Source organism: Protomyctophum bolini, assembly GCF_963924005.1.
Source record: "Protomyctophum bolini genome assembly, chromosome: 4".
Taxonomy (NCBI): domain Eukaryota; kingdom Metazoa; phylum Chordata; class Actinopteri; order Myctophiformes; family Myctophidae; genus Protomyctophum; species Protomyctophum bolini.
The window spans coordinates 48,474,879-48,496,777 of record NC_137865.1 but is presented as its reverse complement, the minus strand read 5'-3'; the positions used below and the strand labels follow the sequence as shown (position 1 = coordinate 48,496,777).

Genomic DNA, 21,899 nt, shown 5'->3' with positions numbered 1-21,899 from the left:
GAGCAAATACAGTGTAAAATACACACAAATGTTCCCATTGTTTTGGCATCCATTGTTAGGTATGCCCATATGATGGCCACAGTGTGAAGGACATTCACTAGGTACTTTTTGGACTTTTCTATTTTTGCCCGGCCATAACCCTCTGGCGAGGTCGTCGCTAAAATAAATAAATAAAAGACAACCAAAGAGAGAAAGAAAGAAAAACAAACACAAAAACATATTTTTCCCACACCTGGCGGCATTCCTCCGTCATGTCGCGTAACCTTTTCCCCCGGCCTGAAGCGGCGTAAGGACCACTTATCTCCCACCTACAGCCAGTCTCCTCCTCCGTCTCCTCTCCCTCCTCTCCTCCTCCTCTCCCTCCTCCCCCTCCCCCTCCTCTCCCCGTGGCCTGGCCTTTCAGGGGCCGTCACTCACAGCCCACCTCCATGGCAGCACATTACCAGCCCACCTCCCACCAGCCCCGTCGTTCCACTGACAGAGAGAGGCTTCACCTCCATCAGTCAGACGCTCCATCTCTACCACTGTGTTCTCCCCCTACTCTCTCCAAATCCTCCTTTTGGGTACACAGTAACGCACGCGCACACACACGCGCGCACACACACACACACACACACACACACACACACACACACACACACACACACACACACACACACACACACACACACACACACACACACACACACACACACACACACACACACACACACACACACACACACACACACACACACACACACACACACACACACACACACACACACACACACACACACACACACACACACACACACACACACACACACACACACACACACACACACACACACACACACACACACACACACACACACACACACATCACACATCACACATCACACATCACACAGAATCAGAAATAACCATAAACCTTCACCTCTAAATGTCCAATCATGTATCTAATTCAAAACTGATCCTATACACCAAATCCAATTCATCTCTTTACAATACAGCCTGTCCTCATTCAATCTCAAGCTTCATATTATACTCCTGTCTCCTACAGGGCAGCACCTGGTGTTAATAATAATAACTAGAACTCAACTTTGTCGAGTACCTACGTTACTTGCTTGTTCCACACAAGGAGGACATAAGTGGCCTACTAGTGTGCAAGCAGAGCGCGCAAGTACTGGTGACGTATATGTCGATCAGTGTCGGGTGGATTAAAGGAAATGCCTCTATGTATAATATGTATGTAATTTGATGCGTATGTATCGTAGCAGCATAATGACGTCAGGGTATAACTGGTACAACTAGCTCTCAATGATGACGCAATAAAGATGTGGATTAAAGGACCCAATGCTAGAGTGTAATTGGTTTTCGATGGTGACGTAATGACGATATGTTTTAGTGTTGGGAGGATTATTAAAGGTAATGCTCCTATGTATACATGTATGTGATCTGACACCACTGCCGTATCAGGCACAAGTAGTCATTATGTCATGCTCTGGCACGGCGCAGACGCATCGTCTGTCTGTCCTAGTTAGACATGTGAAAGTGTTAACCACATAATGAGCTCTCTCTCTCTCTCTCTCTCTCTCTCTGTACGCCAGTTAAGCTAAAGGGTATCAATTATTTAACCCAAACACCCCTAATAGTTATTTCTGAGTATGCCCCAGAAGGCTGAACCCTGAAGTGCTTGTACTGTAGGTGGGTTATGCTTTTTTTTAGACATCTGTGGGGATTATGAAGTGAGTAAAAGTAGTTGTCAGTGAGTCAGTCAGAGACTAACGGTCAGACGGTCAGTCAGTCAGTCAGACAGACAGAGACTCACGGTCAGACGGTCAGTCAGACAGACAGAGACTCACGGTCAGTCAGTCAGTCAGTCAGACAGACAGACACTCACGGTCAGACGGTCAGTCAGTCAGTCAGACAGACAGACAGAGACTCACAGTCAGTCAGTCAGTCAGTCAGACAGACAGACAGACAGACACTCACAGTCAGTCAGTCAGACAGAGACTCACAGTCAGACGGTCAGTCAGTCAGTCAGACAGAGACTCACGGTCAGACGGTCAAACAGGTCATCTCCAGGCTCTTTGTTCTCCATGAATAACTTCACGCTCTTGAACACCTGGTTGGAGGACATGAAGAGACATCGGATTTAGAACAGCAGTTTAGAACTGGGTTAGTGGGATCATGGGGGGGGGGGGGGGGGGGAAGAAAATAAACTTTATAAGTTATTGGTTTTAACCCATTCTGACCGGGCACCCATTTTGGTGTTAGCATCATGTTATGCTTTACCTATTGAAAAATAGCAGATCTACAAGCTCATATCGCGCCACCGAGTGGCGCGATACGAGCTTGTAGGTCTGCTATTTTTGAAAAATTCGAAGAACGACTGACATTTTTAGAATCTGATCTCAGGTCAGAATGGGTTCATCAGACCAGTGTGTGTCCAGTGGAAACCTCGTATGAATCTGATCTCAGGTCAGAATGGGTTAAATATCGGTTCTGCGGGTTAATTGCCCAGCCCCATCGGTCAGGCTCTATAAAGATAACAACAATTACAGATGACATTTCCAATAACTCTTTAGGATTCATAGCGTCTCCTCCTCCTTGCCAAATAAACTAGCTATGAATTATGCAACCAGTAATTAGTGTTAACAGATGTGTTGCTTTCAAAATCCAGACTGACAACGCGTACACATATTTGCATCAGAAGCGTTCTCCCCGAGCCAAACAGAAATGCAGCATTTAAGGAGCGGAAAATGCAAATCTTCCAGTTTGGCAAGCCTTGGAGAGGCAAGTTTAAAGTGAACTTGGCCCAAACTACTTTAACCCATTTAGGCCTTGTTTCTAGGCTTATATCACTCAATATTTCATGTCAAGGACCCCAAAAATGATCTGTAATTGGCCTCCGACTCCCATTTGAAAATATGTTGTTCCAGGGACCTCCCCAGAAGCAAAGATTTGAGTTAAAAACGTTTGTTCTGAAAAAAATATGTTCCAAATTTGAGTCAAATTTTCACGATTTTTCAAAAACAGCAGAACTACAAGCTCGTAGCGCGCCACTCGGTGGCGTGCTACGAGCTTGTAGATCTGCTATTTTTCAATAGCTAAATTATAACATAATGTTTAAAACACCAAAAGGGGGTTCCCGCCCACAATGGGTTAAATAGACGTGGGTATGTGTGCGTTGCGTCTCTCTGTGTGCGTAGACGGCGCACACATGTCAAAATTAAGAAATGAAAGAAACCCCCTGCGGTCTCTCTGTGTACGCATCACAAGCTGTTTATCCCATTCTGGGCGGGAAACCCTGTTGGTGTTGGTTTTAAGCAGTACGTTATGCTTTAGCTATTGAAAAAATAGCAGATCTACAAGGTCATAGCGTGGCACCGAGTGCCGCTCTACGAGCTTGTATAGGTCTGCTATTTTGGAAAAATGAGTGAAAATGTGCCTCAAATCATTGAATATATATGTATTATTACAGAGTGAACATTTTAACTCAAATCTTTGCTTCTGGGGAGGGGGTCCCTGGAGCAACATGTTTTCAGATGGGGGGCGGAGGCATATTACATATACTTTTTGGGGTCCTTGACATGAAATATTGAGCACCACTGATACAGAAACATGAGGTTTTTCATAAAACTGTCATGATTTAGAAGACTTTTTTCAGGCCTAAACGGTTTATACACAAGCAGATGTCCTCACTCCAGGGCCCTTTGATACAGTCATTCAGCGTTCCGAATGGTGTTTTCCGATTGAGCGATGGAGCGCTCACTGCGGCGTTCCCACAAAGTACTCCTCAACAAAACGCCAAGAGAGAGAATCCTAGATACAGTTTAACGGTCGGACGGACCCCGCTATATATCGTAACAAAAGTATTCCTCAGTGTTTCAGACATGATTGTTTAAAGGCACTCATGACATATTGAGAAGCACATAATGCCGCCCGGCATTCCATAACTGCATTCAAATCGGGTTATAACAGCAAAGCATGCGATGTCTCGATGTCTTGACGGATTGTGACCTTATAGATCGGCTATTTTCCCAAGCCAACGTATACCGTATGCGTTATTATTTTCTAATGATGATAATACGTTCGAGGAACACTTTTCCCAAGTACTCAAAGTTGCTTTAAATGGGAAACAAAATAAATATATAGTAAATCAACCGCCCCCACCCGCCGCTATTTTATTTTTAATACAAGTGACATTTAGCAGCAACCCGCTCCCCAACAATTTCCTAGGGGAATTAAAAATGCTAAAATATGCAACGTTGAGTAATTCATTTCAGTGAATGTTACTGTGCGACACTTCATTTGAATAATTACACCTTCTGCTATAGCGAGGCAAAACAGTTTGTCTGTTTGGGATGAAGATAGAAAGGCTAACACCTGACAGAGGGTTGTTGACCCAGAGGTGTTGACAGCGCTGTCTGTGCAGCGCAATAACCCCTTTAGAACAGACGTCGAAATTAATTTAAACAAATCTTCTAAATACTGACTGAAATACCTCATGTTTCTATATGTCAGTAGTGGTGTTCAATATTTCATGTCCAGGAACCCCAAAAAAATATATGTAATTGGCCGCCGATCGCCATCTGAAAATGGGACCTCCCCAGAAGCAAAGATATGAGTTGAAAACGTTCGCTCTGAAAGAATATATATTCAAAGATTTGCGCCACATTTTCACGATAAATAGCAGACCTACAGACCTACTAGCAGACCTACAAGCTCATAGCGCGGCACCGAGTGCCGCGCTATGAGCTTGTAGATCTGCTATTTTTCAATAGCTAAAGTGTAACATAATGCTTATGACACCAAAGGGGGTTTCAGTCCAGAATGGGTTAAGCACCCACATACACTGTTGTGTCACTATACTTGTGAGGACGTCAACATTTTAGGATAGTGAATTTATATGAATGCAGTCTGAATGCATTCTGTTTTGGGGAGGAGGAAGAAAAATGTACTTTGCATAAGTATTTTTGGGGGGGAAAACAATATACATATTTAATGACAGAATAAGTTTTAGCAGTAACATTTTCACACTTTTAATTAAAGAAATTAATTAAAAGCTTACAACACGTCCTTGTTGCGAATGCATTGTGAGCTTGTAGATTTGTGTCTTTGCACGAAATTATAAATCAGGCATAAATCCTAATCCTAACCCCTTAATTAAGCTAACCTCTAAACAATGTACAAGTACTAATACATGTAAATTAACTAATGAATAACCTGAATCCTTTCCTAATTGAAAACCTAACTCTTACAATAACATTGCACCGAATATTTGTCCGCAGAAAATATTCAGCAGAAAATGGCAAAAAAATGCATTTTCGGCCCATTTTTTGGTTTCGGCCAGAATAGGCAGAAAATATATCAAAGAATAGTGTATGCAATGAATGCATTCAAAAGAGCTGAATAAATGTTTCATGGACCCATAATAGTGATTGTTATTTAAGTTAAGTTTTGCCATAACCATTTATTTTTTGCAATAAATCAGGTAGGTATATACGGCCATGACAGCAATGGTATAGGAAAAAAAGATATGTATTCGGTTTTCGGCCAAGAAATTCCCTTTCGGTGCATCCCTAATTGTAAGAGTATATCTCGTGCGGTCCAGGACAACGGCGAAGTCTCAAAACCTACACACACACACACACACACACACACACACACACACACACACACACACACACACACACACACACACACACACACACACACACACACACACACACACACACACACACACACACACACACACACACACACACACACACACACACACACACACACACACACACACACACACACACACACACACACACACACACACACACACACACACACACACACACACACACACGACAGCTGTCCCGTACGGTGACAGCTGTTTTTTTGTAAAAATAAACAACAAAAAAATCTCATTTCTGCAGGACATAGTGAGTCTTGCAGAAATGAGCTTTTTTTATTAGAACATTTTGACTGACATGTCCAATATTGTGCCTGCTGGCATTTATCAATTATGGTATCACCTGCCAAACAGTTGGTGGAAAACTTAAATTACTTTCATTTCTTTGGTAACGCCTACATTAAAGTGTTGTTGTGTGAAAGTCACATTGCTTTAACCATTTGGTGAAGAGTCAGGAGACATGAATAAATCACATTATGAATCCTTCTGCATAGCATAAATAATCTTCTTTTTGCCGAAAAAGAGCATATTGCAGTCGATACTTTTCCTGCAAAATATCAAATGTGGGATTTGAGGTGATAATAAAGCACTAGATACAGATGCAAAGGGAAGGAAAGTGTATACATTTGCCACATATTTTTTGAGAGAGGGCAACAGGTCATTTTAAATGGTGGAAATTTAACTAATGTGGAGGAAAAAAATGCATTACCCAAAAACTACCTATAATGTAATGTGGAACCATCATTAGGAGATATAGACACGTTCCAGTGTTTATACACAGAAGTCAGTGAGGTTTCCAAACAGAATTTAAATCTGGTCCCATAGACATTATTTAAAAAGACGGTTACGCCACGGACAAAGCCAACTCGAGTCGTGACAAATCATGACAATAAACACAATATTGTGGACCAAACAAATAATTACAAAGAAGAAAAACAAGAAAAAAAAAAGTTTTGTAACCTGCCGTTTTCTTCTTCTTTCTAATTATTTGTTCGGCCCGAAAAATTATAGTGTGTTGTCATGATTTGTCACAACTCCAGTTGGCTTCGTACGAGGCTTAAAGGACAACTTTAGTTTTTTTCAACCAAGGTTCATGTTTTAGGTTGTTATTAGAGAAACTAAAAGGTGAGTGTTCATTTTCTTTAATTTGCTGCTTTCTTTCGTTTTAGGGATTTTAGCAGTTTTTGACAGGGGGGCGGGGGCATTCGAGCATGGGGCTAAATATGTATATTTTAACACAATTTTATGGTGATTTATTTTTTTATGGTTTACTATAGTCCTAATAAACGCCAGGAAATTACATCTGGCCACAAAAGATCACAGGATCTATTGAATGTGACAAACTGACATATTGAGCCTATACACACAGTATAAGCCTTCCCCCAGTAGGCTACCTTCACATTCAGTAGATCATGTGATCTTCTGTGGCCAGATGTAATTTCCTGGCGTTTATTAGGACTATAGTAAACCATAAAAAAATAAATCACCATAAAATTGTGTTAAAAAATATATATTTAGCCCCATGCTCGAATGCCCCCGCCCCCCTGTCAAAAACAGCTAAAATCCCTAAAACGAAAGAAAGCAGCAAATGAAAAAAGATTAACACTCATCTTTTACTTTCTCTAATAACAACCTAAAACATGAACCTTGGTTGAAAAAAACTAAAGTTGTCCTTTAAAAGGTCTTTAAATACATACTTTTTGAAATGTCTATGAGGAAAAGGAACGGGGAATAATTTCCTGGGCCCTGGTGGTAGGGGGCGGGACTGCGACGCTCTGTATACACAAGCTCAAAAGTCACAACTCGTAGCAGAGCTTGTAGATCTGCTATTGTCGGCCAAAGTTTCCCCAAAATATGGATGCTGAGGTTCAAGTGATTAAACCCATTTAGGCCTGACGTCTACATTTTAAAAAATGTCTTTAAAATCCTGACAGTTTTCTGAAAAAAAACGTCCGTTTTCTGTATCAGTGGTGCTCAATATTTCATGTCCCCAGAAGCAAAGATTTGAGTTAAAAACGTTCGCTCTGAAAGAATATATATATTCAAAGATTTGCGCCACATTTTTACTTTTTCAAAATTACAGACCTACAAGCTTGTAGACCAAAAGGGGTTCCCGCACACAGAAACAGGACTCCAATCTACACCCTGAGGGACATCGTCCCTGCTCTGTACATCTGCCTCTCGACTGTATAATAAGACTACAGTATATGTGACCTTCTGAGTTTCTTTTCCTCTTTTCTTTTTATGCAAAACATCCTAAGGGCTAAAAATGTGGTTTTCTGAGTGAAATATATTGGTTTTTATATCTCAACTTAATTGCCTTGTGCTTTCATGATATTCTCTACAACGGCTGCATTAACTCAGAGGGGGAATTCAATTTCCAGGCGGGGTCCGGAGCGCGGAAATTATTCAGGCCATCTGAAAGCCGCGCTGTGTGTGTGTGTGTGTGTGTGTGTGTGTGCCCAAAAATGCAGACCTACAAGCTCACGTGTGTAAATAGGTTTTCAATGTAATGAGTCCCGGGATGAAGGGATGGTCTTTTTAGAAATGAGTCCCAGAGTTCCACTTCAACAACGTTATAGGAGTCATATTTTGCCTTTTTATTTTTACAAATTGCAGCATTTAACTCCCATTTCATTTTATATGGTTATAATGTGGTTATATTCATGTAGAAAACAGAGGAAGAAATGATTATTATAACTAAAGCAAGTAAAACAAACTAGAATAAATAAATAAAGAGTACAGTAGTGCATCCCGTGGATGCAGAGGTCGTTGTTTTATTGTGTCCCTTAAAGGACCACTTCACCACTTTTCAACCTATCTTCATATAATAATAGGTCCTCACTAATAATCATGAAAAAAAACTGTGCAATGTTTTCCTACTCAGTCTGTGTCTCATAGGAGGTGTGGGCAGTTTAGAAACCGTCTTCCAGTGACATCATCGATGGGGAATACAAGCTAATAGAAACTGCAGGCTTTCTAGTCCTGAACAGTTCTCACGATAATGAAAATCTAAAAATTATTGTAAAAAATAATCTTGTTTAAAAAATAATCTGCTAGTAATGATGTCACTGGAGGACGGTTTCTAAACTGCCCACAGCCCTCCTATGAGACACGGAATGAGTAGAAAAACAATCCTGCCATTTTTATGATGATTATTAGTGAGGACCTATTATATGAAGGTTGGGTTTAAGAGTGGTGAAGTGGTCCTTTAACTATAAACTGTGTTTTTGGGATGCAAAAAATGCACCCTATTTTAATCTCTTAAAAAGCTTTTGTATAGTGGCTATTTTGGGTGCACGTTCACCAGGCTTTAGGACCAGGAGGCCATACCTTTATTATTATAATAATTATATTATTAATATGACCATACCTTCTTAATGACGGGGACCTTGTTGTAGTAGCGTATGGAATCTTTTCCCAGGAAGTCGAACTCCACCACGTTCTCGCTGCCCTCCAGCGTGTCGTGCAGCGTGATGTGCTCCACGCGCAGCGAGCAGCAGCCCACCGTGTCCGCGGACTCCCCCTCCTCCTTCTCGTTACCCGCCCTCAACGCCAGCTGTGCAGCGCGGTGAGAGATACAGGCCGTTAGCTTAAGCATTACGTTATACTTTAAGCTAAAGATTTGTGCCCACATTTTCACGATTTTTCAAAAATAGCAGACCTACAAGCTCATAGCGCGGCACCGAGTGCCGCGCTATGAGCTGGTAGATTTAAGCAATAAGCCACTCGAGGCCCCAGCTTACCGGGTATTTTACACTGGCTGGGGGGGGTACGCCCCCAGCCTCCAGAGTATCTATCATTGTCTCCACCAAAAGGAAAGGAAAGGTACTATGTTTACCCTGCAGGGTAACTGGACTAAGGAAAGGAAAGGTACTATGTTTACCCAGGGTAACTGGACTAAGGAAAGGAAAGGTACTATGTTTACCCAGGGTAACTGGACTAAGCTCAATAACTTGTTTACAGCCCTGCTCATAGAACATTTCATGGTAGAGGTTCAATGCCTTGTCCAAGGGCACTTCAGCGGTGGTAATTTTAACGTGCCGGTCCGGGGATACGAACTATAGCAACCTTCCGATATCAAGACCGCTCCGCAAACCGTTCGGCCACCGCTGCCCAAGGTACAGGAGAGGTCTGTGCTGGGGGTGAGGTGAGTCAGAAGAGAGTTCTGTGCTGGGGGTGAGGTGAGTCAGAAGAGAGTTCTGTGCTGGGGGTGAGGTGTGTTATGGGGGTGAGGTGAGTCAGAAGAGAGAGAGTTGGTCTCCAGATTACAGCTGTCAAACTGGGAGTGAGTTTTCCTTCACAGTCTGAGAGCCAGGAGGAGTTATAGTGTTCTGGACACACGGACCTTGTCGATGAAGTAGAGGGCCACGGCTCTCTGACGCGTCCCCATCTGTTTGGACTTGAGGTCCAGCTGATACTGGTTCCGGATGGACTCCACGCACGACTTCAGCTTACGAGCTATCTCATATTTCTCCCAGTCCTTCTCTCCCTGGATGGAGCGAGAGAGAGAGAGAGAGAGAGACACAGACAGAGAACTCAAAAATCTGCTATAATTGTGGGGACATTTTGGCCCTCATAAGTATAAGAATACCAGTAAGACGCGTTAAAACACACACACACACACACACACACACACACACACTCTTGACAGGTTACCATTTAGCACACAGACCTGACAGCTCAGTTCACATTATCAATCAATCCTGCTAAGACGCTTTAAGTCTAACAGAGAGAACTGAATTAAATGGGAATTATCTACGACAGCCACACTGCGACCCGTCTCTCACACCCTCTGACACATCATTGAGCAGAAGTCATGAATAATAACACACAGGCTGCAACAATTCATCTAACCGATCCATGTATTGAAATAATTAGTAATCGATCACTAGTTGGGTCATGTAGGCAAAAAGGTTTCAAAACATCAATTACAGACCCTTCACCCGAAAGGGCTTAATGTTGAGATAACATTAACTGTTATGCTAGAATTATTATTCATACCCAAAAAAACATACTGTCGTTCAATTGATGGAACTTCTTGGCAGTGTTGTTTTTGTCGACTAAAACTAAGACGAAAAATGTTCGTCGACTACATATTTTCACTGACGGAAACAAATGGAAACTAAATGAAAACTAAGCTACGATGACTAAAACTGAAAATAGCCGATCTACAAGCTCACAACGCGTCGTCAATGCTGCATTTTCAGCAAGTGTATAAAAACACTCATTACGACGGCATCAAGACCCGCCAAAATACATTTTAGTCGACTAAATCAACTGTAGATTTAGTCGACTAAAACTAGACTGACACCAAGACATTCCAAGGTGACTAAAATGTGACTAAAACTAAATTAAGTTTCAGTCCAAAGACTATATGACTAAACTAAAAGTGAAATTTTCTGCCAAAAACAACACTGCTTTTCTTGGCCAGCTGGTTGTTTGAGGCACTATTTGTAGCACAGTTTTTCTACTTTTATTTTCCAGGACATTATGACCTCTGAAGGAACATTCGGATTCCGTCTCTAATCACTTTGAAAATATTAATAGTTTTGCAGCCCTAGAAAAATAATAAACGCCGTTCGTTTCTCATAATCCGGAGGTACAATAAAACGATTCCTTCTACTACCACGTCGGTTTGGAAATGATTGGATTTTTAAAAGTTTGCCGAGTTGAACATGAATGTTCATTCAAGCAGCGCAGCGTGAGACAGCACAGCGTGTCTGTCGCCAGTGGCTGTACTGCTCACTTCTTCCCCCCCCGTGTGTGTGTGTGTGTGTTTTTGTGTGTGTGTGTGTGTGTGTGGGGGGGGGGGGCTGGGTAAATAGAACCACAATAATTTATGGGAATTTTTGTTATCATTTCTTTGCTCCATATTCTGCTTTGTTTGAAGACGTGGATTTGTTTAACCCCTTTTGGGCGGGAACCCCTTTTGGCGTTTTTAAGCATTATGCTATACTTTAAGCTATTGAAAAAATAGCAGATCTACAAGCTCATAGTGCGGCACTCGAGCTTGTACGTATAGGTCTGCTATTTTTTTTAAAGTCTTGAAAATGTGGCGCAAATCTTTGAATATATATTCTTTCAGAGCAAACGTTATGAGTAAAATATTTGCTACTGGGGGGGGGTCCCTGGAACAACATATATTCAGATGGGGGTCGGCGGCCAATTACATATTTATATTTAGTTTGAGAACCACTGACAGAAAAACATGAGGTTCTTCAGAAAACCGTCATGATTTAGAAGACAGTTGTAGAATCGTTCCCAGGTCTAAATTGGTTAACCCATTATGGTGTTAGCATCATGTCGTGCTTTAGCCATTGAAAAAACAGCAGATCTACAAGCTCGTAGCGCGCCACCGAGTGGCGCGCTACGAGCTTGTAGGTCTGCTATTTTTGAAAAATCGAAGAACGATTTTAGAATCTGATCTCAGGTCAGAATGGGTTAATCAGACCAGTGTGTGTCCAGTGGAAACCTGAAACCTCGTATGAATCTGATCTCAGGTCAGAATGGGTTAAAAGACAACAAACACACGGACATACTAGTTGGTATAATATCAGTGGTTCTCAAACATTTCCATAGTTCATACGCCACGTTGCTATCCGACTGGAATTCATGAATAATTGTAATAAGTGCTCTTTGGATCAAAACATGGAGGGCAAAAACCACCATTAGACAAAAACTAAAATGAGAACAATTATTAAGGCACTCTTCATGAAGTTAGAAAAGCTTTGATGTCACTGGGCTAGTTTATAATGGAAAGCCTTGGCCTGGAGTTGGCCTTCATCAGGGCAGACACGGGCACTTTTAGAAACATAAGCAGGTTTAAACCATTTTGGACTGAGATAATCTTTTCTTTTTTTAAAGGCTTCAAAATCCTACATTTTCTTCTGAAAAACCCCATGTTTCTATAGGTCAGTGGTGCTCAACCTTTTTCATGTCAAAGACCCCCAGAATTATCTCTATTGGGCCACGGACCCCCATCTCAAAATATCTAGTTCCAGGGACCCCCCCCCCCAGAAGCCAATATTTTAGTTAAAAATGTTCGCTCTGAAATATATATTCAAAGCTTTGCACCACATTTTCACGACTTTTCAAAACTAGCAGACCTTCAAGCTCGTAGTGCGGCACTCGGTGCCGCGCTATTAGCTTGTACATCTGCTATTTTTCAATAGCTAAAGCATAACATAATGCCGCCCAAAATGGGTTAAACATTATATTAGAAAGGAAGCCCAAATAAGTAAGTATACACTTTAAAAACAAGCCCAAAAAAAGACTGCAACCGCCAATATTTACAAACCACAGAAAAGCAAGCCCGACGTCACATGTTTTACCGTGAGTTTGGAGTATAGCGGCTTCGGATGGTATCAGATAACCAGTATGGACATTCCGACGACGTTGCATTGGTTGCGTCGTCCGACTATTACTAACCCTAAACTCAGTCTTAAACCGGCCAAACATAATTCCCTTAACCAATCAGCCTTAAATGGCCTTAAATCCAAGTCAGTTTCACGATGTTTTCGCTTCGGCGGCAGTCATTTCACTTCCGCATTTCCTAGTCGCCTATTGGCGGTATAGGCAGTACTGTACAGTATGTACAGTAGGCAGCATACTGGCTACTGTACGCATGGTCTTGATAAGAAGAAGCATGTTATATACCTTGAGCTTGGAGCTGGGGTTGAGCATGATGTACGTGATGGCTCCCTGGATGTTTTACCTTGAGCTTGGAGCTGGGGTTGAGCATGATGTTACCTTGAGCTTGGAGCTGGGGTTGAGCATGATGTTACCTTGAGCTTGGAGCTGGGGTTGAGCATGATGTACTTGATGGCTCCCTGGATGTTCTCCGTCCAGGAGGCCAGCCACGTCACGGCGTTGTCATGGCGGACCTCCTTCCAGCGGTGACCGGCCGGCGCCACCGGGATGGTGGACTCTCTGTTTGGGACGAGGAGGGAGTGAATACACCGTTAATGTCTGTTGGGACGAGGAGGGAGTGAATACACCGTTAATGTCTGTTTGGGACGAGGAGGGAGTGAATACATCGTTAATGTCTGTTGGGACGAGGAGGGAGTGAATACACCGTTAATGTCTGTCGGGACGAGGAGGGAGTGAATACACCGTTAATGTCTGTCGGGACGAGGAGGGAGTGAATACATCGTTAATGTCTGTTGGGACGAGGAGGGAGTGAATACACCGTTAATGTCTGTCGGGACGAGGAGGGAGTGAATACACCGTTAATGTCTGTCGGGACGAGGAGGGAGTGAATACATCGTTAATGTCTGTTGGGACGAGGAGGGAGTGAATACACCGTTAATGTCTGTCGGGACGAGGAGGGAGTGAATACACCGTTAATGTCTGTCGGGACGAGGAGGGAGTGAATACATCGTTAATGTCTGTTGGGACGAGGAGGGAGTGAATACACCGTTAATGTCTGTCGGGACGAGGAGGGAGTGAATACATCGTTAATGTCTGTCGGGACGAGGAGGGAGTGAATACATCGTTAATGTCTGTTGGGACGAGGAGGGAGTGAATACACCGTTAATGTCTGTTTGGGACGAGGAGGGAGTGAATACACCGTTAATGTCTGTCGGGACGAGGAGGGAGTGAATACATCGTTAATGTCTGTTTGGGACGAGGAGGGAGTGAATACAGCATTAATGTCTGTCGGGACGAGGAGGGAGTGAATACATCGTTAATGTCTGTTGGGACGAGGAGGGAGTGAATACACCATTAATGTCTGTTTGGGACGAGGAGGGAGTGAATGTACAGAATGGGTTAAAGGAGAATTCCATGCTAGAAGGCTTTCTTACCGTTATTTGTAGTCGTTGCGTTTTGAGCGATGGAAATAAGCAAATTAGCACAACACCCCATAGCCCCATTCAATTCAATGCAATTCATTTAGGGCTTATGGTAGGGGAAATAGCCAATAAGGAGCTTTTGCACAAAATAACACCTGGACCTCTACCGGGACCTAACAACTACAAATAGGTAGGAAAGCCTTCTAGCATGGAATTCTCCTTTAAAATCTGGTTTCGAGACTAGTTGTAAAGCGACACCGCGTTACAACAGAGGTAAAACATAATGGCGTCTCACTTGGAGCAGTTGATGATGACGTCCTCCGGCAGGATGCGCTTCTTCAGCATGCCCTGCTTGGGGTGCTCGCCGCGGCCTCGGAACAGGCCCGGGGGCTCAATCCGGAAGTTCCCGATGCGTTCCCGGTGGTGGTCCAGGGTGCAGAACCCAAACTCCTCCAGGATCTTCAGGTTGGCATTCTTCAGAACCTGAGACAACAGCACTGGGTCTTTATGACACACACACACACAGAACCCCTGGTCTACAGTAATACAAGCACACACACACACACACACAGAACCTCACCAGTTTCTCGTCCTTGCTCGCGTTCTTCCTGGTCTCCACCTTGGCCTTGTGGTAGCCGTGCATTTCTCCAAAGTCACATTTCTCCAGATCTTTGATCAACTTCCTCTCCTCGTGGGTCATCTCCTAACACACACACACACACACACACACACACACACACACACACACACACACACACACACACACACACACACACACACACACACACACACACACACACACACACACACACACACACACACACACACACACACACACACACACACACACACACACACACCAGGTTAATACAGTGTCTGCTGTTGACCTACACAAACACAAAGCATGGACCTCGCATGTGTAGATGTACAGTTATAATTATGATCACGTTACGTGCTCGCGCAATTGTGTATAGTCTCGCTAACGCACTGGGGCAGACACAGGACATTCCACGCAGACACACGCAGACACAGAACATGTCCCAAACACAGAACATGTCCCAAACACAGAACATGTCCCAAACACAGAACATGTCCCAAACACAGAACATGTCCCAAACACAGAACATGTCCCAAACACAGAACATGTCCCAAACACAGAGGGAAACTTGTTGTTGGATTAAACATAACGTACCACCGAAAAAAAGCTATGGATAATAGCTTATCGATACCGTGTCCCCCCGACCTACTGTCCACTCAACTAACTGTTTATTCTGCATGGAGGAGCCATGTTGTGTCTGTGTTCGTCTCCTCGGCTGAAAACAAAGTGAAGCCTGACTTATAATTTGTATGCTTCGCCGTATGACGCGTTGCATGCTGAAAATAGCTGATCTGCAAGCTCACAACGCGTCGCCAACTTCAGCACGCGGAAATATATGCAGGCCGAGACGTTCAGAAAAGGTTGCTTCGCCATACGTACAACGTGTTGCACGCTGATCCCGTTTTTAGCAGTCTTCTATGCATGGTACTGTAGGACTAGAGCAGGGGTGCCCAAAAGGTAGATTGCCATCTACCAGTAGATCACAAAGGCTGTGCAGGTAGATCACATGACATGTCCCTAAAGGATATTTAAATATATAGCTATTTTTGGAATCTGCCACTTGAGTTAAAGGTGACTTGATTGAATGACAAAAGGGGCCTGTAAGCGCAAACTCACAATGCAATATCTTGTTTCCAACAGTGTTGCTGTGCACAAATGTCTGTAGCATTACAAATTAAATACAAAAACCCCCCTAACTATTAGATTTCTCCCCCTCTATTTCCCATTCCAAGTGCATTTGTCCTGCATCAGATCCCCTAGGATCCATCGGACTAATCCTCAAATTCAGAGTTCGGGAGAGAAGGACACAGATCTATATTCAACACCACCGCTGTGAGTCAGCAACAAAAAAAGTTACTATCCTAAAGCCCCCTCAGGTACATATTTAAACCATTTAAACTTTTCCAGCAATGGTGGGTAGAACTTGTTGAGCTGATCATTTTGAAAGTAGCTCTCACGTCATAAAAGTGGGGTTACCCCTGGACTAGAGTGTCCTAAAATTATATACCACAACGTTTCTCGTAGATTTCCCGTTACCACAGTCGCAAAATTACCTCTTTGCTCTACATGTAAAAGTGTCTTGAGACAACGTTTACACTTTATGTAATAAAACTGAACAGAATAATCATATTGGAGAAACCTGCATGTTTCTCAACTGAACCAGAACCTGCCATGATGATGTTCTGTCCTCACCTTCCTCCAGTCGGTGAAGAAGTTCTGGCGGAACACGTCCTTGGTCGTGTAGTCGTGGTCCAACATCTGGGCGAAGAACAGAGCCACCTCCTCGGCCACAGGGGTGAGCTTCACCGCTGTACCTGCATATACACACACACACACACACACACACACACACACACACACACACACACACACACACACACACACACATTTACATTTCTTTATTTCAGTCCACATTTAAAAAATACGTTATTTATTTTTATTTTTTATTTAACCTTTATTTAACCAGTAAAAACCACATTGAGACTGAAGTCTCTTTTACACAGTGTGAACTGGCCAAGACAAGAGGCTAAATAAGTGACACAGCTCATGCCAGTAACAAAAAATACACAACAAAAAACAGGACAGACAAACAGTACAATGCTCATAAATACAGTATACCCACTACCGAAGAAGCCCAAAGGGAGAACAGGAACGCGACCAATAAGGACTATAATAAATAAAAACTAAGCAACGGTAATTGCTAGTTGACTAAAAAGCAAGCAGACAGTTGCTATACGTCAAAGCAGGAGCAGTGTATGGGAAGTGTGCCCATGATGGCAACCCTTATCAAGGCCACAGATCTGTTTAAGTTGATTCTGATAGCATGTGTCTCAGTGCTCGAGTCCAAACAAGCCCTAAATGTACAGAATATATATATATATATATATATATATATATATATATGCAACACATGAACTTATTCATTGGTCACTTCAGTCTGTCATATTACCAACACCGAAAGGAAGTCATGGGTACAAAAAGTACCTTCTCCTCCAAATAGACCGACTGCCTATAATGGAGGAGATTGAACAGTATGTTTCTGCTTTGCCTTACACTTGGACAACCCCATAATCCTCAAGCCTCTGACCACGAGCCTGTGGACATCACGTCCATGTTGTTCACTTAATTATGAACAACGTTATATTTTATTTGTTTGTAATAATCGATAATTTATCGCGGGAGGACGTATCGATATATATCGCAATATCAATATGTCAGCACACCCCTAACACACACACACAGAGATAACCTGTTCAACATCACTTTATGTGCAAAGTAATGTTTGTGTCCTTGAGAGATATTGACGAATGAATTAGTTAAATGGATGGAGGAGCATTTAAGAATCAGCACCAGAAACACCTCCTCCTTACTGCCGACGCGGTGATTAGAGACTTTGCGCGCGCGCGCACACACACACACACACACACACACACACACACACACACACACAGGGCATTAAACATGCGGTCTGCATCAGATCCCCTAGGATCCATCGGACTAATCCTCAAATTCAGAGTTGTGGAGAGAAGGACACAGATCTATATTCAACACCACCGCTGTGAGTCAGCAACTAAACAGTTGCGCGCACACACACACATGCACGCTCTCACACACACCCACACACACACACACACACACACACACACACACACACACACACACACACACACACACACACACAAGACGGATTAACCCATTTAGGCCTGAAAGAAATGTATTCTAAATCCTGACAGTTTTCTGAAATAACAGTAATAATGTTTCTGGGCCTATATAACTCAATATTTCATGTCAAGAACCCCAAAAATGATCTGTAATTGGCACATTTTCACGATTTTTTCAAAAATAGCAGACCTACATGCTCATAGCGCGCCACTCGGTGGCGCGCTATGAGCTTGTAGATCTGCTATTTTTTCCAATAGCTAAAGCATAACATAATGCTTAAAACACCAAAAGGGGGTTCCAGCCCAGAATGGATTAAGTGATCAACCCAACTCCCAATAGGACGGAGGCTCTGATGGACTGCGGGCCGGGGCTACAGGCAGGAAGCCAACACAATTACAGTGGTCAGTCAGAGTTCCTATCCAATCCACTCTCTACGCATTGTAAAGGGCGAGATTGGGTATGTGTGCCTATGCCAAGTCTGTTAGCACCGTGATTGAGTTGGTGTGTGTGTGTGTGTGTGAGAGAGAGAGAGAGAGAGAGAGAGAGAGAGAGAGAGAGAGAGAGAGAGAGAGAGAGAGAGAGAGAGAGAGAGAACTTGCAATGAAGGTGCTTTAGAAGTTCAGAACTTGAAGTTAAAGGGACACTTCACCCTTTTTGCTAAAAAAATATATGGTAATGACATTTAGGAGCTTTAGAACACTTTCCTGGGGGTCTTTATGTGTGTAATATGTGGTTTTAGATATTTTAGATTGTAGCAGTGAGCACAGTGTCTCTGATGTCATGGACACTGGTCTCACTTACTTCCTGGACTACATGTGGTCTCAGTAAGACAGACCTGCCCTATCCACAAGGAGGAGCAGTGCACCAAAGTATTATGGGAATTGTAGTCCAGGAAGGAAGTGAGCCCAGTGTCCATGACATCAGAGACACTGTGCTCACTGAATACTGATACACTCTAAAATATCTAAAACCACATATTACACACATAAAGACCCCCAGGAAAGTGTTCTAAAGCTTCTAAACGTCATTAACATATTTATTTTTTTATCAAAAAGGGTGAAGTGTCCCTTTAAGGATGCAGGAGTCCGCAGGAGCCCTTCAGATGAGAGCTACCATCAAACCACCGTCTCATACAGATTCTTTTAAATAATTCATCCTTGAATGCTGTGCGTTTAACCCATTTAAAAAAAGTATTCAATCTGAACAAATATAATATTCAAAGATCTGTGCTGCATTTTCACGATTTTTCAAAAATAGCAGACCTACAAGTAGATCTGCATTTTTTCAATAGCTAAAGTATAACATAATGCTTAGTTTAAAACACCAAAAGGGGGTTCTTCCCGCCCCCAGAATGGGTTTAATGGTCCGAGTGAGACGATTCATCCTGTAATGACTCGCAGGGTTTCTCCAAGCGTGGGATGTAATAGCGGTTAATTATCTTGTCGTTTTAGAGGTCGCTTAGAGTGACCTGTGGCGGCGATGACAATTTGACTTATGGTCCGCTTACGTAGCGCCCTAACGGCCGGGAGGGAGCCGCCGTGACACGCACGCCTTACATGCGTCTAATGGACAATCAATACCAGCGACACACACGACCAGTCCAGGAAGATTTGCTGCGATGCTGATTATCGACTGAAGCTTCAACCGTTTTGGCTTGATTCTGGGCCGTGGGACAATAAGCCATGTTGATTCTGGGCCGTGGGAAAATAAGCCATGTTGAGAGTTAATCTAGCTCATTTCAGTTTAATATCAATGAGGTTGAGGGCGAGGTACAGACCCAACTTTGAGAATAGATTAACGGCGGTATTTTTTTTTAATATCGCGCGATAAGAGTCTTGCGTTAAACGCAGCACGTCAACGCTGATAACGGCCCAGCAGTAATATCTAAATATAATTATATGTCTCAACGGATGGACATGAACAAACAGATTCTGTATAATCAACTACGTTGATTATTATTCTGATTAGTCACTGATTAGCAACAACCTTGTATACTTCAATGTGCGACGGTGGTGTATAAAAAAAACAGCAATAATTAATAGCCAATCTACAAGCTCACAACACGTCACATAACCATGCGTTGCGAGCTTGTAGTTGAAGCTAAATGAAGTCCTGAGGATTTGACCGCACAGCGCCCCCCACTGACCGTTGTAGAGGAAGCGGACGTTCTTGGGCAGCGGCTGGTACTCGGGAGGGAAGCAGGGTCCGTTGTGCTCCAGATACTTCCACTTAACCCCGTCTTCATACTTCTCCTCCTCCCACCTGAGAGAGAGAGAGAGAGATCATCTCAGTGTGTGTGTGTGTGTGTGTGTGTGTGTGTGTGTGTGTGTGTGTGCGTGCGTGCGTGCGTGCGTGCGCGCGTGCGTGCGTGCGTGTTTGTGCGTGCGTGCATACATCCCCACAAGTAAACCCGATTTTAAGAACATTGTTACGACAATGTCACTGGACCTCACAAGAGAAATGATCGTTTTATGGTTATTATGTTTTGGGTAAAAAAAAAAAAAAGAAGATTAGGAAAAAGATTGTGGCCCCAGTTGCCCACTTGGCTTTAGATGGTTAAAAAAAATTACAAAAATGTGCGTCCTAAAATGCTGTTGTTCTCACAAGTACAGTAAAAACGTGCGTATGCGTGTGTGCGTGTGTCCCCACCATCTCCAGCGATTCTTCTCCTCCTCTTCCTTCTTCTGGATCTTCAGCTGTTTGGCGTCGGCGATCTCGTCCTTGGTCTTCTTGGGTTTGGGTCTTCCAGAGATGGGCTCCTCGCCTCGCTCCTCCTTCCTCTCCTTGGTCCTCTTGGGCTTTTTGGAGACGGGCCGGTCCTCGGCTTCCTCCTTCTTCACCGAAGAAGAAGTCTGTTCAAAAGAAATAAAGAAATGTCCATTTGAATGAACCACTTGAACCCTAGCGAGCGGCCCCACTCTGAGGTGAAGCATTCTGGGAAAATATTCTGCCTAGTTATTTCACCAAAGAGTGAAAAAAGGAGGGGAAAGTATGTTTTTATTAATCTATATCTATTTATTTATTTTCTGAAAATGATTTGAATTTTTTTGTATCTGAATGTCAACTAAGCATTTCATCGACTAAAACTAAGACGAACAATGTCCATCGACTACCTTTTTCCACTGATAAAAACTAAATACACTGACAATTTCGTCAACAAAAAAAAACTAGACTAAAATGTTAGGAAGGGACTATAGTGGACAAGAGATCCACTATGTCATTTTACACTTGGTTGCATGCTGCAAAAATATATGTAATTGGCCGCCGACCCCCATCTGAACATATGTTGTTTCAGGGTCCCCCCCCCCCCCCACACCCGAAGCAAAGGTTTGAGTTGAAAACGTTCGCTCTGAAAGAATATATTCCAAATTTACGCCACATTTTCACGATAAGAAAAAACTGACCTACAAGCTCGTAGCTCGGCACGAGCTTGTAGATCTGCTATTTTTCAATAGCTAAAGCATAACCTAATGCTTAAAACACCAAAAGGTTTATTTGCTTATTTGTTTTTGGAAAAGCATAGTCTGTGAATACATTTTCTCGGTCAGAGGTGATCACCTGGTGGCGCTAGAGTGACCTGAAAGACCCGGTCATAACGTTTGCTTTGTCAGGTTCCAGCAGCAGATGGAACCTGACCTGATGTAAACCATATTTACTATATGATTCCATT

General features: G+C 43.0%; 1 protein-coding gene across 1 annotated transcript in view; it reads right to left on the bottom strand.

The window, feature by feature from the left end:
- LOC308314642 (DNA topoisomerase I, mitochondrial) overlaps positions 1–21,899 on the bottom strand; it is a gene marked incomplete at both ends in the record, with an annotated part of 50,130 nt that overhangs the window by 11,650 nt on the left and 16,581 nt on the right. Inside the window, 9 exons of the mRNA XM_080762274.1 lie at positions 2,042–2,110; positions 9,048–9,233; positions 10,023–10,166; positions 13,462–13,606; positions 14,765–14,952; positions 15,050–15,172; positions 16,760–16,881; positions 20,376–20,491; positions 20,879–21,081. Coding sequence (XP_080618400.1) covers positions 2,042–2,110; positions 9,048–9,233; positions 10,023–10,166; positions 13,462–13,606; positions 14,765–14,952; positions 15,050–15,172; positions 16,760–16,881; positions 20,376–20,491; positions 20,879–21,081 — 1,296 coding nt within the window. The remainder of the gene's footprint in view (positions 1–2,041; positions 2,111–9,047; positions 9,234–10,022; positions 10,167–13,461; positions 13,607–14,764; positions 14,953–15,049; positions 15,173–16,759; positions 16,882–20,375; positions 20,492–20,878; positions 21,082–21,899) is intronic.